General features: G+C 37.1%; 1 protein-coding gene across 1 annotated transcript in view; it reads right to left on the bottom strand.

Annotated features, from left to right (window-relative positions):
- The window catches only part of Tex11 (testis expressed 11), a 196,378-nt gene that overhangs the window by 65,471 nt on the left and 115,626 nt on the right, over nucleotides 1–15,281 (bottom strand). The window contains 4 exon segments of the mRNA XM_055605069.1: nucleotides 6,099–6,258; nucleotides 7,531–7,578; nucleotides 11,376–11,462; nucleotides 13,037–13,077. Coding sequence (XP_055461044.1) covers nucleotides 6,099–6,258; nucleotides 7,531–7,578; nucleotides 11,376–11,462; nucleotides 13,037–13,077 — 336 coding nt within the window.

Genomic DNA, 15,281 nt, shown 5'->3' with positions numbered 1-15,281 from the left:
TCCTCAAGTCAACTGATAGGGGAGGTCCTCCTCTCCTTCCTTCTCCTCCTAGTCTGTTAGGTCTCATCAGGAGTGGCTGCATTGTCTTCCTCTGTGTCCTGGTAAGGCTGCTCCCCCCTCAGGGGGAGGTGATCAAAGAGCAGACCAATCAGTTCATATCACAGACAGTCCCTGTTCCCCATTTTTTAATTGGATTATTTGGGTTTTTTGGAGTTTAATTTCTTGAGTTCTTTATATATTTTGGATGTTAGTCCTCTGTTAGATGTAGGGTTGGTGAAGATCTTTTCCCATTCTGTATGCTGTCATTTTGTTCTGCTGACAATGTCCTTTGTTTTACAGAAGCTTTTCAGTTTCATAAAGAAGGACAAATAGAATAGACAGGGGAAGCTGTTGAAGAGAGGGAACACTACAGGAGTCTACCATAGATGTCCTCTGAAAGACTCCACCTTAGAGGATCGAAGCAGATGCTAAGACTCACAGCCAAAATTTGGGCAGAGCACAGGGAGCTGTAAGAAAGAGTTGGGGGAATAGAAGGACCCAGAGGATATAGCAGCTCCATAAGAAGACCAACAGAGCCAAAAAATTCTGGGCCCAGGGGTCCTGCAGATATTGATGCACCAACCAAGGACCATGCATGGAGAGGGCCTAGACCCCCTGCTCAGATGTAGCCTATAGGCAGCTCAGTCTTCATGTGGGTTACCTAGTAATGGGAACAGGAGCTGTCTGTGACATGCACTCTCTTGCAAGCTCTTTGATCACTTAAACCTGTTGCGGGTCCTTGCTAGGCCACAGAAGAAATGGATGCAGGCAGTCCTAATGAGACTTGATAGGTTGGGGTCAGATGATAGGGGAGGAGGTCTCCCCCTTTCTGAGGAATAGGGGGGAGGAGTAGGGGGGAAGAGGGAGGTAGGGTTGGACCAGGAGGAGATGATAGTGGGGGCTACAATTGGGATATAAAGAAATTATTTTCTGGTTTTATTCCAGAAAATCAATTATGATTTAATTTTAGGAAATCTATTATTATAATTCAGTATACTCATAGTTTGAAAGAGGAACATGTTTATCTCCTTAGAGTTACAAATTTTATAATTTGATTCAATATCCATGACTCAAAGCATTTCTTAAACATGAACAGATGAAAATACTGTAAAAACCTAAAAGCCAGTATCTACTAAGGAAACAGTAAGAAGCTATTCTGTAACTTCAAAAGGCTTACAACAATTTTGATAATAACAAAATTTAGCACTCTATAATATTTTATTTGAAGTGTACTGAAAAATTTGATTAAAGTGAAATGTAATGATGTAAGATAATAACAGTGTTCTTAAGTTTAATATTATACTTTCTTAGTATTATTCTCACTATAATCACTGTATAATGGAAAAATTCTATCACAGTATAATTCTATGTAAATTTTCTAACATATAGTATAAAAATTCTAAAAGAATTATTTTACTGGTTATGAAGTACAGTGCAAAATTCTGGTAGCCATTGTTTCTGGTGACCTTATTACTCAGATCATAAACTCTCTTCTGTTTGTGGTACTGGGAATTAAACCCAGGGCCTCATGCACACTAGGCAAATACTACTGAGATACACCCTGTCTGTAATTCCAGTTCCCATTTCTGGCCTCCAAGAACACCAGACAAGTATGTCATGCACATTTAGGCAAACATGTGCATAAAAAATAGAAATTACTTTGTAAAGGCTCAGATGTTAAAGAAAGCAGACACACATTTTAAAACACATTTTAAATATAACTAAATAACTAAAGGAAGACACATTTAAAGATGAAATAAATAAGAATATATATATATATATATATAAAGAAAAAATATATATATAAAGAAAAAAGATCAGGTGAGATCAATAAAAAGCAGAAAATAAAATGGTGGTTTAACTATAAAATAATAACAATTGTCAGTGTATTAAAACTATTTTTTTGGTGCTCTATTCTCAACCACTGTATCTGTGAGGGTGTGTGCCCAAGCTCGAGTTTCAGCTTGTAATAAAAAGACCCTACTGTGTTAGCATCAGAAACAACAACAACAACAACTGTGTTTTATGAGACAAGTTGTAACACTAGTTTAAAATATAGTTTATACTCTGTCTATAAGAGATAAGCAATATATCTAAAGACACAGGTTGAAAGTAAAAGGATTAAAAAGGTTATGCGTTAGATATTTCAATGCCTCTATAAACAATAAAACAACTAGGAACATCATCAAAGGTATAGAGAATTTAATACCCTAAGTCTATAACTAACAAGCACATTTCAAACACGCCACCAATTTAATATGATCAAAATTACAATACTCACATAAGTATTTGTAGATGAGCATTTATTAAGATATTATTTATAGTATTTCAAAAATGTTTTTCTTTTATGTGTATGAATGTTTGCCTGCATGTATGCATACGGGGTGCTTAGATGCTTGATAGCCAGAAGAGGGTATCAGATTCCCTGGAACTTAAGTTACAGACAGTTGTGAGGCATCATGTGGGAACTAAATCTGTGTCCTCTGTAAGAGCAGCAAGCACTTTTAACTTAATAAGTCATTTCTACTGATCTGAAACATTATTAATAATATTTTAAAAGTAGAAACAACCCAAGTGTTTATCAATGAATGAGTATATAATGAAAATGTGATATATCCAGACAATGCATTGTTATTCAGCTATAAGAAAGTGTGAAACACTGATACCTACTAAAAAACAGAATCTGAAAAATTACTTTTTATAAATGGAGCCAATAAGAAAAGACTATAAATCATATTATTATATTTACATAAAAAGCTCACAATAGGCAAACCATTTATAGACGGAAAGTAGATTACTGGTTGCTTAGAGGTGACTACTAATGGGTAAAAAGATTCTAAAATTAGATTGTATTGATATTTATGCATCTCAAAATAAGCAAAAAATATTAAGATGTACACTTATGGGGATAAAGCTCGGTGGCAGGACACATGAAATATAAGACACTGTCTTGGGTGCTCTGGTCCTGGGCTTCTTATAGTCTTTTGTTTTAGGCTTTCTGACAACATATTGGCAGACACCATGTTTTTGAGAGACTGAAAAGCTTTCAGACTCTGTTAGCTCTTTGGGGGCCCAACTGCTGAGGCACAGTAGGACCTACTAGTCCAGGAATAGCCTTCTCTCTTTTCATTTTTTGAATAACCAAGTTGAGAACATTCAGATTGTTATCCACAGCATATCTCCAAACAGAACTGTGTTTCCTCTTTCCGGTTCTCCTTGGTTTTTATAACAAGAATGCCCCTTACTCAACAGCAAGTACCCTCTGCCATGGGTCATGACCCTTGCATCGTGGGAAAACCATATTTTCTATTTCCACCACTGATTCAGACTACATTACTACATTAATTAATTAATTAATTAAAAAAAGAAGTGTGCTGTATATGTCTGCTATGATCATTTGATGTATGATGTCATTTACTTCAGATATTTCTCTGTTTACTTGTTGCCAAAATGACCTATTAATTGGAGAGAATGGGGTATTAAAGTTATATAACATTTTGTGCTGGGGTTAATCCATGACTACATCTATTAGTATATGTTTTATGAAATTGAGTATAGCTGTGATCAGTGTTTATATGTTTAGAATAATAATGTCTTCTTTGTCTCTTGTGACTAGTTTTGGTTTTAAGTCTATTTTGTCAGTAGTCTTCCTATATACTATTAATGAACATGCTAAAGAGGAAATCAAGGAAACAATGTAATTTACAATTGCTTCAAAAGATAGCTCATAATAACTTTAATAAAGAGTGAAAGAACTCTACAATAAAAGCTTTGAGATACTGCAAAAAGAAATTGAAAAAGTACCAAGAAGGTAAAAAGACCTTCCATACTCATGAATCAGAAATAATATTGTGAAACTGACTATCTTACCCAAAGAAATATATAGATTCATTGCAATATCAAACAATAATATTCTGATTCCTCTTCACAGAAATAGAGAAAATTTAAATTCACTTGAAAGCACAGAAACCTTGGATAGCTACACAATCCTGAGCAAACAGAATATGGTTAGAGGTATCACCTCATTTCAAGTTATGTTACAGATCCAAAATAACAAAACCATCACACTACTGTCAGAAAACCAGACACACACACACACACACACACACACACACATATATATATATATATATATATCAATGGAATAGAATAGATGACCAAGAGATAAACGCATGCAGCTATAGCAATCTGAATTTTGACAAAAATGTGAAAATAACATATTGGAGGAAAACAGCCTATTTAACAAATGGTGCTGTGGAAAACAGATAACCACATAAAGAACACAATCGGATTTTTATCTCCCACTCTGCACAAACATCAAGTTCAAGTGAATCAAAGATCTTACCATGACACTGAAAACTCTGAAACTACTGGAGGAAAAAAAATAGGCAAAACACCTCAAGACACAGACATAGGTAAGGACTTTCCGAATAAGGAGAGAAGGCCAACAACTGAGAAATGAGACCTCATGGAATTACAAAGGTTCGACACGGCAAAGTAAACAGGTGACTAAAGTGAAAGTTCACACAATGGAAGAAAATCTTCGCCAGCAATACATCTATCAGAGGATTAATATCTAGAATAGATAACTTTAACCACTAACCACCAAGAGAACCAGTAACTCAACCAAAAGTGGGTTCATGCACTGAGGATTCTCAAAACATGAAAAATGAGCCAGCAGTGTCCTAAGGTAAGCACCCAGGCGTAAGGAACCACTCTACATGGTGGCAGAGTTGGTGAATGAGCTGGTGGGGAGCTACTGTGGACACTCATGTGCAGGGAACCACTCCATGAGGTGGAAGATGGACTTCCCATACCCTGGGAGGCAGAGCACAGATCTGAAAACTGTCAACCTCTAAGGAAGCACAGGGCTATGGAAGACAGCTCTTTGTTAAATACAAAGTGCACACAGGCTTAATTTGTCCCACTGAACCTACCAGCTATCTCCCCTCTCTGAGCATGTGGCTACCGAGGCCAGTCTAGGACACCCAACTAAGATAAAATTGGGGCCAATATTTTCTCACTTGGTGTGTTGGGCCCTGGAAAGAATGTTACTGTGCATAGCAGCTGAATCTTGGGAAAGGTTTTACTGATAGCCTGATCTCACAGAGGAAAATGACACCTCAACCCTAGTACATTGTCCTCTCCAGAACATTGCAAATGCCTCCAATGATAGAAGAAACTTGACTTGAATTTTATAAAAGGATTATTGGGTTCTTGGATCTATTGGTAGATAGTCATTGTTGGACCCCAACCTGTGTGTGTGTGTGTGTGTGTGTGTGTGTGTGTAGCCAATAGATTGTGGGTTGGAAATGCCCCATTAATTCTTTAAAATCAAACAGAAAGTGATGATCATGTGACTAGGGATGACTTTCTTTGATTTGAAGGAGGATGAAGAGTTGAAGGTGTGTAGGAGGTGATAATGCTGTTAGCCCCTAAAGAGGTAGGTTTAAGAAAATAAGAGTGGAGGCAGGTGTAATGTGTAACATCTATAATCTCAGAAAGGCTGAGGCAGAAGGACTTCCGTGAGTTTGAGGTCAGTACGGTCTACAATTTGAACCCTTGTCTCAAAGAAAGCCATTAAGAAAGGAATGGAGAGTTGAATTTCAGGCAAAGGTAAGAGATTCTGTCTTGTTAGACATGAGATAATGATGACATATTTAAGCAAATGTAATTGAGTAAAGAAAAGCAAGCTAAGTAAATCAGTTCACTGGGCTATCAAAACCCAAGAAACGGATGAGTTCCTCCATAGCAAATGTGTGAAAGGAAACAGAAGTGGAGGAAACATTGTAATGGATCATATATAACCACAGAGAAACAATGAAGTTAAATATATTAGGAATGACTGGTCCATGGTAAGGAACATCTAAAAAGAAAAACAAAGCCAAATGTAACCTCTGCTTAGGAAGGGATTAACCAGTGTAAACTTTTGAAATCAAGATACTTTCAGAATAAAGGAAAAGATTTTTTAGGTGGAATAAAAAGAAATGTGTCAGGGAAAAGAAATCTACCAAACAGCACACTTAATCCTCATCTGTTCTTTGAAGTTTGCACATTACCTGTTCGTAAGTTGTTCTGCCTTTTTTTCCCCTTGCTCTAGATCAAGCACAGCTGCTACAAGTAAACACATTTTCTGTGCAATCAGTAGTCCTTGATCAGAAGGACAATAGGGGAACAGCTGATAAGAAATAACCAGAACATCAGTGAAGCGTGAGAATTCTGTCAGGTGAACACAATCAGAATGAAAATCAGCAACATCTTGTCTGAATGAAAACATTCTGCTGGAAAACCACATGTTGCCATAAAAAGGATACAGACTATCACACTGATTTACAGTTTTGATTTTATATTACTTTTCATTGTTTTTAACACCTTCCTAGAGGTAAAAAGCTTCTCTTCCTCAGTTTGCTTTCTCAATGACAAGTACTGTCATTTGGCCCTGAATGCCGATCTAGCAATTTACTGCTTGGGTGATGCTGTCATTTATAGGTTATTTCCCCCCTGGGAAGTGGTTTTTTCTTTGTTCTGAGAAAAGCCCAAATCAGTACTTAAATTGTTAGGCCTAAAAGGGACAATGTCAAATCCTGACAGGCATTAAGCATAACCTCCTCATTAAACCTTGTCCTCTAGTTTTAGGAAATACTCAGAGCTTTGTACTATAATAAAACTCTAGGCCACTTTGATTTCTACATGTCAGTCTTGTCCAAGCATTATCACAAATGTCAGAACTAAAATGGACTTATCTCACGTAATTAAAAATACATTTCTACATAAACTTGCAGACTTTTTTTTTTATACTATTACTGGTGATTGAGCCCAGGACCTACACACACTGGACAGGTATTTAACCATTCCACTGTATCTCCAGTCCTCCAAAGATTTTTTTTAACCTCCCCAAACACTTACAGATAACAGCCATGACCTCCACTGAATTAGCAGCATTTTAAATTGTCCACTCTGTTTAGGTCTTGGGTTACTCAAGGTGAGGGAACTTTGCTCTTCACTTCATTCCAGCTCTAAAACTCTGCACATTTAATTGGTCTCCGTGTGTCAGACCATGATAATTCTGAATGCAGATGAGGTATATTCTCTAACCCTCTGCTCCCCTTCCCCCACCGGCACTTGAACCTCTTTCTAACTTTCTAATGTCTACTTTGGAGGCAATTAACTATTCTTAAGTGCTTACAAGTGAATAATAATAATTTCACACATTCTTACATAGAGAACCTGCTCTAGGAAAAATAAGAAAGGAGGCTCAACCTTCTTATCTCCCTTTTCAATCCCTGCTGCTCATAGGTATTTATACTACATGTCAACACACTTGTATGACCTTTCCTAATGTGTTGGTAGCTGGTTAACATTGGAGCATGCCCACTCGTATGTGCCAATATAGGACTCTGAAAGACGAGAGACCTTCAAAGGCAAAGGAATAGGTCTGTAATGGTAGGCTCTATAATAAACATTTGTGATGAGATTTACCTTATAAGAAACCATGGAAAGCTTTTCACTGTCTCTGAGATTTCAGAGCTAAGTTTCAAGCTAAAAGTTAACATGAAATAATACAATTGTGAGACATCAACTGTTTAGTCTGTCTTACCATACTCTCTACTGTAAACATTTTTAATGCTAATATGCTGGTGGTGGGGTTCCTTCTCGGGATTAATCATATTTTAACTTAAAATTTAAATTTAAAAGAATTAAGTCAATAAATTATTTTGTTATCGAAAAAGGAAATTGACTTTATGTTTGTGAAGAAACATTGCCGAAAAATTTAGTGATTCCTTTCATATCTAATCGTCCATTCTAAACCAATAACACATAAGGTACTACTTATTTTTATTTAAAGATTGAGATGTACAAAAAGAAATCACAGTAATAAATCTATCTATCCAACTTTTTATCTATCTTTCTTTCTATCTACCTGTAATAATAACAAATAAAAAAGTGGCCATGAATTTGACAGGGGAAGAGATGTTTGTGAGGCAAAGGATAGGAGAGGCTGGAGGTAGAAAGGGGAGGGGTAAATGATATCATTAATTTTTGTTTTTATTTATTTTTAATATATTTTTTATTTATTACTATTTATTCACTTTGTATCCCAGCTGTAGCCCCTACCCTGGTCCCCTCCAAATCCCACATTCCCACCCTCCCTTATCTCCACCCATGCCCCTTTCCCAGTCTACTGATAGTGGAGGACCTCCTCCCCTTCCATCTAATCCTAGCCTATCAGATCTTATCAGGACTGTCCTTCATAGTCTTTCTCTGTGGCCTGGTAAGGCTGCTCCCCCTGAGGGGGAGGTGATCAAAGAGCCAGCCACTGAGTTCATGTCAGAGAAAGATTACTAGGGAACCCACTGGGAGACTGAACACAGGCTACATCTGTGCAGGGGTTCTAGGTTATCTCCATGAATGGTCCTTGGTTGGAATATAAGTCTCAGAAAAGACCCCTGTGCTCAGAATTTTTGATTCTGTTGCTCTTCTTGTGGAGCTCCAGACCCTTTCAGGTCTTTCAATCTCCCCCTTCTTTCATAAGTTTCCCTGCACTCTGCCCAAAGTTTGGCTATGAGTTTCTGCATCTGCTTTAATACCCTGCTGAGCAGAGTCTTTCAGAGGTCCTCTGTAGTAGGCTCCTGTCTTGTTTCTTGTTTTCACCTTCTTCAGATGTCTATCCTGTTTGCCTTTCTGAATGAGGATTGAGCATCTTACCCAGGGTCCTCCTTCTTGCTTAGCTTCACCTGATTCTTGACAAAGATGCCAAAAACATACAATGGGAAAAAGATAGCATCTTCAGCAAATGGTGCTGGTTTAACTGGATATCTAAATGTAGAAAAATGCAAATAGATCCCTATTTATCACCCTGCACGAAAGTAAAGTCCAAATGGATCAAAGACCTCAACATAAAAGAAGAAAAACTAAACCTGTTAGAAGAAAAAGTGGGGAAGAGCCTTGAACTCATTGGCACAGGAGACAACTTCCTGAACAGAACACCAACAGCACAGGCTTTAAGATCAACAATCAATAAATGGGACTTCATGAAACTGAAATGCTTCTGTAAAGCAGAGGACACTGTCATCAGAAGAAAATGACAGCCTACAGATTGGGAAAGGATCTTCACCAACCCTATATCTGACAGAGGGCTAATATCCAGAATATATAAAGAACTCAAGAAGTTTAACACCAACAAACGAAGTACTCCAATTAAAAATGGGGTACAGAGCCAAACAGAGAATTCTATAGGAGAATATCAAATGGCAGAGAATCACTTAAAGAAATGCCCAACATCCTTAGTGATCAGGGAAATGCAAATCAAAATGACCCTGAGATTTCATCTTATATCTATCAGAATGACTAAGATCAAAATGACTAAGACAACACATGCTGGAGAGGCTGTGGAGAAAGGGAAACCTTCCTCCATTGCTGGTAGGAATGTAAACTTGTACAACCACTTTGAAAATCAATCTGATGTTTTCTCAGACAACTAGGAATAGTGCTTCCTTAAGATCCAGCTATACCATTCCTGGGCATATATCCAAAATATGCTCAAGTATACAACAAGGACATTTGCCCAACCATGTTGGTAGCAGCTTTATTTTTAATAGCCAGAATCTGGAAACAACCCAGATGTCCCTCAACTGAGGAATGGATACAGAAATTGTGGTACATTTACACAATGGAATACTACTCAGCAATTAAAAACAAGGAAATCATGAAATTTGCAGGCAAATGGTGGGATCTAGAAAAGATCATCCTGAGTGAGGTATCTCAGAAGCAGAAAGACACATAGGGTATATACTCACTTATAAGTGGATATTAGACATATAATATAGGATTAAAATACTAAAATCTATACACCTATAATTATATTTTAATTAAAAATACACAAAGAAGAGTTACCAAGTGGTAAATGAACATCACCACCTCATCACCTGAAAGTGGTAAAAGGAAGATAGAGTTTAGAAAGAATCAGAATACACTAAAACCAATGGTTAGAGAATGTCTGGAAGATTTCTTATCTTCTAATGGTTAGTAGAAGCCCCAACTAAGCAAACCAATGTGAGTGAGAAAAATGCCTCAATCTTTTCAAAATGTCAGAGTCATTAAATTTTTCTATATTTTAAAATGTTTATTTTCCCAATTTCTTAGAATTCACACTATTTATTACCTTTGCCTAGGGTAAAGCCTCAGGAAATTCCATAAAACAGGAAAAAGTTCAGTCTTTGATAGTGTTAATAATAGTTTTTAACTATCTCCGTATTTTAATATCATTTTATTAATTAAATCCCAGAATAAGAAAATGATGTAATTCATAATTATGCCACTTAATGAATTTTAATAAAATGAACATATATCTATAGCAACAAAGATTTTGTCCATTACCAGAGAACTGCATGGTCCCTTCAAGTCTAGGCTCCCTTCTTATGGCAAATATAACTTCTTTCCTTCAAATTAATTTCCCTCAAATTATTTTCCTATTAATTACATGCAAAAGTCATAGCAGCTTCTCCACACATGAATATAATACACTTTGATCACATTTTCCCTCTTTGTTTTTCTTTCTTACCTAGGGTTTTTCTGTGTAGCCTTGGCTGTCCTGGACTCACTTTGTAGAACAGGCTGGCCTGGAACTCACAGAGATCTGCCTGCCTTCCCCCGAGTGCTGGCTCTTTCTTGCCTCTTAAACAGATCACTATTTTGATTTCTAACACCAAATCAGCTTTGTGTTTTTTCACCTATGTGGCAACTGAATCATTCATTATGTACTCTTTAATGGATGTTTTTGTTCAACAAAACATGTTTCTGAGATGTATCCATATTGTTGCATGTAGTTTATTTTTGGTGGATCACATCAAAGAATATATTTAGCTTTCTACAGCAGGTTTAGGAAAATAATTTGGGAAGCCAAAGTTATAATTCATCATTTTGTTTTTTGATCACTCACCATGGAAAAAGAAGATAATAAGCATAGAATACTTTATGTGTGATATATATATATACATACACACTGTTTCATATATAATCCTCAAATAAATGATCCTACATAAGAGATACATGCAGCCAGGTGTAGTTTGGTGCACTCCTGCAATCCCAGTATATTGGGACGCAGAAGCAGGCAGATCTCTGTGAGTTTAAGGCCAGCCTGGTCTACAAAGTGAGTCCAGGACAGTACACAAAGAAACCCTGACTTGAAAAGAAAGAGAAAAATATTCATTTCTATATTATATACAATGAAACAAAGATTAAGCAAATTATACATGTATACTGTAGGTTCCAAAGAAAGAGCCCACCTCTGGCTCTATTATGCTACAAAGCTTTCCATGCCCAGATTTTTCTTTGACCTATTTTCCTAAACCAGTTGGCATCATTAATCCAAGAGTCCAAAGTTGACATTTCTTCATCAAAATGCTGAGAAAATTGCAGGAGTGCTGTATGAAATAGAAATATATTATATGCTAGCAAAGTTTTTTTTAATTAATTTTTATTTTTACCTTAATTACATTTTATTTGCTTTGTATCTAAGCTGTAACTCCCTCACTCATTCCCTTCCAATCCTACCCCCCCCCCATCTCCTTCCCTTCCATCTGACCCTAGCTTATCAGGTCTCATCAGGACTGGCTGAATTGTCCTCCTCTGTTGCCTGCAAGGCTGCTCCTCTCTTGGGTGGGGGTGTCAAAGAGCCAACCACTGAGTTCATATCAGAGACAGTCCCTGTTTCCCTTACTAAGGAACCCACTTGGATACTGAGCTGCCACGGGCTACATCTGTTGGGCAGTGTGCAGGGAATCATATGAAAGAAGAGGGAGTTAGTAAGACCTGGAGAAGACAGGAACTCCACAAGGAGAGCAACAGAACCAAAATATCTGGGCACAGGGGTCTTTTCTGAGACTGATACGCCAACCAGGACCATTCATGGTTATAACCTAGAACCCCTGCTCAGATGTAGCTAGCAAAGTTTTTAATCATCCTTTTAAAACAGGATGAATCCTTCTTTCTAGGTCTGTGAAGAATTGTGTTGGTCCTCCACCTGAGGGGCGAGAAACCTTACCAGGCCACAGAGGAAGACAATGAAGCCAGTCCTGATGAGACCTGATAGGCTAGGGTCAGAATGTAGGGGAGGAGGACCTCCTCTATCATTGGACTGGGAAGGGGCATAAGAGAAGAAGAGGAAGGGAGGGTGGGATTGAAAGGGGATTGGGGAGGGGCCTACAGCTGGGATACAAAGTGAATAAAGTGTAATTAATAAGAATAAAATTAAATTAAAAAAAAGAATTGTATTGGGATTTTGATGGGAGTACATTGAACATATGGATTCCTTTTGATATGGACTTTTATGTGTATTTAGAAATGAAAATATCTTTTGAGCAAAAGGCACACCATCAAAGAATGTACAGCACTGGTAAAAAAGAAAAAGAAAAGAAAAGAATGTGATGTTGCTAGACACTAGTTTAAAGAAGGAGACAGGAAAGATTACAAGTATTTACAAGTAGGTAGAGGAGAGGAGATGATACAGACTTGTATAAATAGGTAAAATAAAAGAACAAACAATGCAAGTTAGATTAAGAAGGTACACAAAAATAGCAGGGTTCAGAGAATTTCATTTGTCTTAAATTCATTTTTGCATATTTAATCATGGGACAGGAAATTAAAAGGGAAGGATGAAAGGCAAGAAGAAAGAAGGAAGGAAGGAAGGAAGGAAGAAACACGAAGGAAAGAAGAATGAGGGGGACGAGGGAGAGAAAATGAGCAGGAAAGAGGGAAGTATCTTTAAAACAAATTATGATGAAATGGAGTTAAAATCATATTCAGAAGTAAATGCTAGTGATGACAAACATTTCCATTCTTATGGATACAGAAGCTATAATAGATCCCTATGGTAAACATTAATAAAGAGTATGAAGTTTAACTAAAATATTAGAATCAGTATGTTCAATATATTTGGAGAACTCAACAGAGGTTAAAGGCAAGAGTAAGGACTGAAAATAAGAAAGAACATAATTACCTGTATTCAAGTAAGTCAAAAGTCTATCCATTTCTTTCTTTCTAAAAATTAAAGAAAAATAAGTTTTTAATTCTTCTAAACCTTTACCACAGAAAAATAGCTGGAAAAAGATACTATTCATGTTTGAGAATTGGGCTAAAAATAACAAAAATGTAATACAGTTTCTAGTTCAATGATAAACCATGACTTCAACACACTTTTCTCCATAACTAGTGTCCTCACAGTTTTCTCTCTCGTTCTACTCCTATTCTTAGCAAATGACTTCAACGACTGATAAGGTTTCATATTATGTTACAAGGTCACAATGTTTCAGAATAGGTAGTAACCTCTATGATTTTTAAGTTCTGAGACCTTTTAACATTTTTATTTATTTTATATGTATGTATATCTGCCTTCATGTACCACATGTGGGAAGTGCCTTCAGAGGCCAGAAGAGGGCATCACATTCATTAGAACTACAGTTACAGGTGGTATGAGTAACTGGGAAAGGAGCTTAGGTCTTCTGCAGGAACAAGTGCTCTTAACTGCTTACCCATCTCTTCAGGCCCTCTTTTTGTTTGTTTCTTTGTTTGTTTTAGGACAAGAATTTAAATCTCTGTTTTAAGTAAAACTGTATAAGAGTTTAATATCTAAGAAAAAGCAAGGCTGATGGTGTGGCTCAGTGTAGTCCTTTAGATTTTGTCTTTAGCACTGAAAAAAGTGCAGGTGCTCTGAGTAAAGCAAGAGTAGATAGTAGACTGGTGGACTGGAATCTCATCTTTAAGGAAGTGCCACATAATTTCCAGCATTCTGAGAAAAGACATCTACCGAAACCATTTATCTAATACAAACTCATTTTCCAGTTGAGGAAACACACCTCATAGCAGGGGATGGTTTGCATATGGTGACACAGTGACAAAGTCTTCTTCCCTGATCTTTTAATCCTCTGCCAAATTTGCTTAAGGGATTAACAAATTTTAACAAAGCATTTTGGCTTCCCATTCTATTTTCAGGAGACTGGAAGTTGACATTCTGAGCTAACAGGTAAAAAAAACAAAACAAACAAACAAACAAACAAACAAAAAAAACAGAGCAGACTGAAAAATCAACAAGTCTTCTTGAACCCATAACAGTAGTGAGGAAAAAGGCCAAGTTATTGCCAAAATGACTGTTGAAGTGGGACGGGGGATTACAGTGAGATATGGGCCAGAAACTTGGGCCTGGAAATGACATTGGAAATTGATGCCTTAGTGAGAAGACCTCTGTGGCTGACAAATCACTGATGCTTATCCCAGACAAGTCTCAGAAAAACTCCAAGCTGATCTATTGATAATGAGGCTTCAGCACTTACAAAATTCAGCGTGGTAGTTTGGCTGTGTTCACAGTCAGCGTTGGAAAAAAATCCTTTCATGTTTCCTGCAAGGATGGAGAAAAGAAATAGTTTTGAAATATTCCATGATACCATGTTCTTTAAAAATATTTATTTTTATTTTGCGTGTATGGATATTTTGCTTGCATATATGCATATGCATCATACATTTGTTTAGTGTCCATGGAGGACAGATGAAAGTGTCAGATCTTCTGGAACTGGAGTTATAGATGCTTATAAACTACCGTGTGGGCACTGGGAACCGAACTCGGGTCCTCTGAAAGTATGCGCTCTCTCCTAACTGTTGAGCCACTGCTCCAGCCCCTATGTCCTTTTCAAGATTATTTTTTTACTATTGTGTAGGGATACACATGACCTGGTACATGGCAGAAGGTGAGAGGACAACAGTGTGGAGTTAGTTCTCTCCTTTCCCCTCTATCCAGAAACAAAACTCGGGCTGCTAGGCTTGCTTAGCAAGTACCTTTCCAGGCTGAGCCATTTTGGCAACCCAATACTGTGTTCTTTTAAAATAACATCTGCCCTCTAAACAAACTATTTTACCAGAATTCAACTTCAGCCCTCTGGTGTATTGCTACAACTTCAGTGGAAATAGCTAAAACCAGTTCGCTTTAGCTACCTTGTCCATATAAAAAAGGAGAGGAAACTGTAAAACAATTTCCCTCCCCTATAACTTTCCATCATACAGCTAAAAAGCCTATTTGTATCAGTTCTTTTAACATGTTCTATCTTAAGGGAATGGAAAAATCATACTAAAAGGCAAAAATTAATTTGGGAAGACAGGGCCCCATTAGACAGCCATGGCAGGGATGATAAAATGATCAGATTGGGAGTGTGTGTGTGTGTGTGTGTGTGTGTGTGTGTGTGTGTGTGTGTGTG

The sequence above is a fragment of the Psammomys obesus genome, unplaced genomic scaffold (assembly GCF_907164565.1).
Source record: "Psammomys obesus unplaced genomic scaffold, mPsaObe1.curated_primary_1811, whole genome shotgun sequence".
Classification (NCBI taxonomy): Eukaryota; Metazoa; Chordata; class Mammalia; order Rodentia; family Muridae; genus Psammomys; species Psammomys obesus.
Note: the sequence above shows the minus strand (reverse complement) of the source record. Positions and strands in the feature narration are given on the sequence as shown.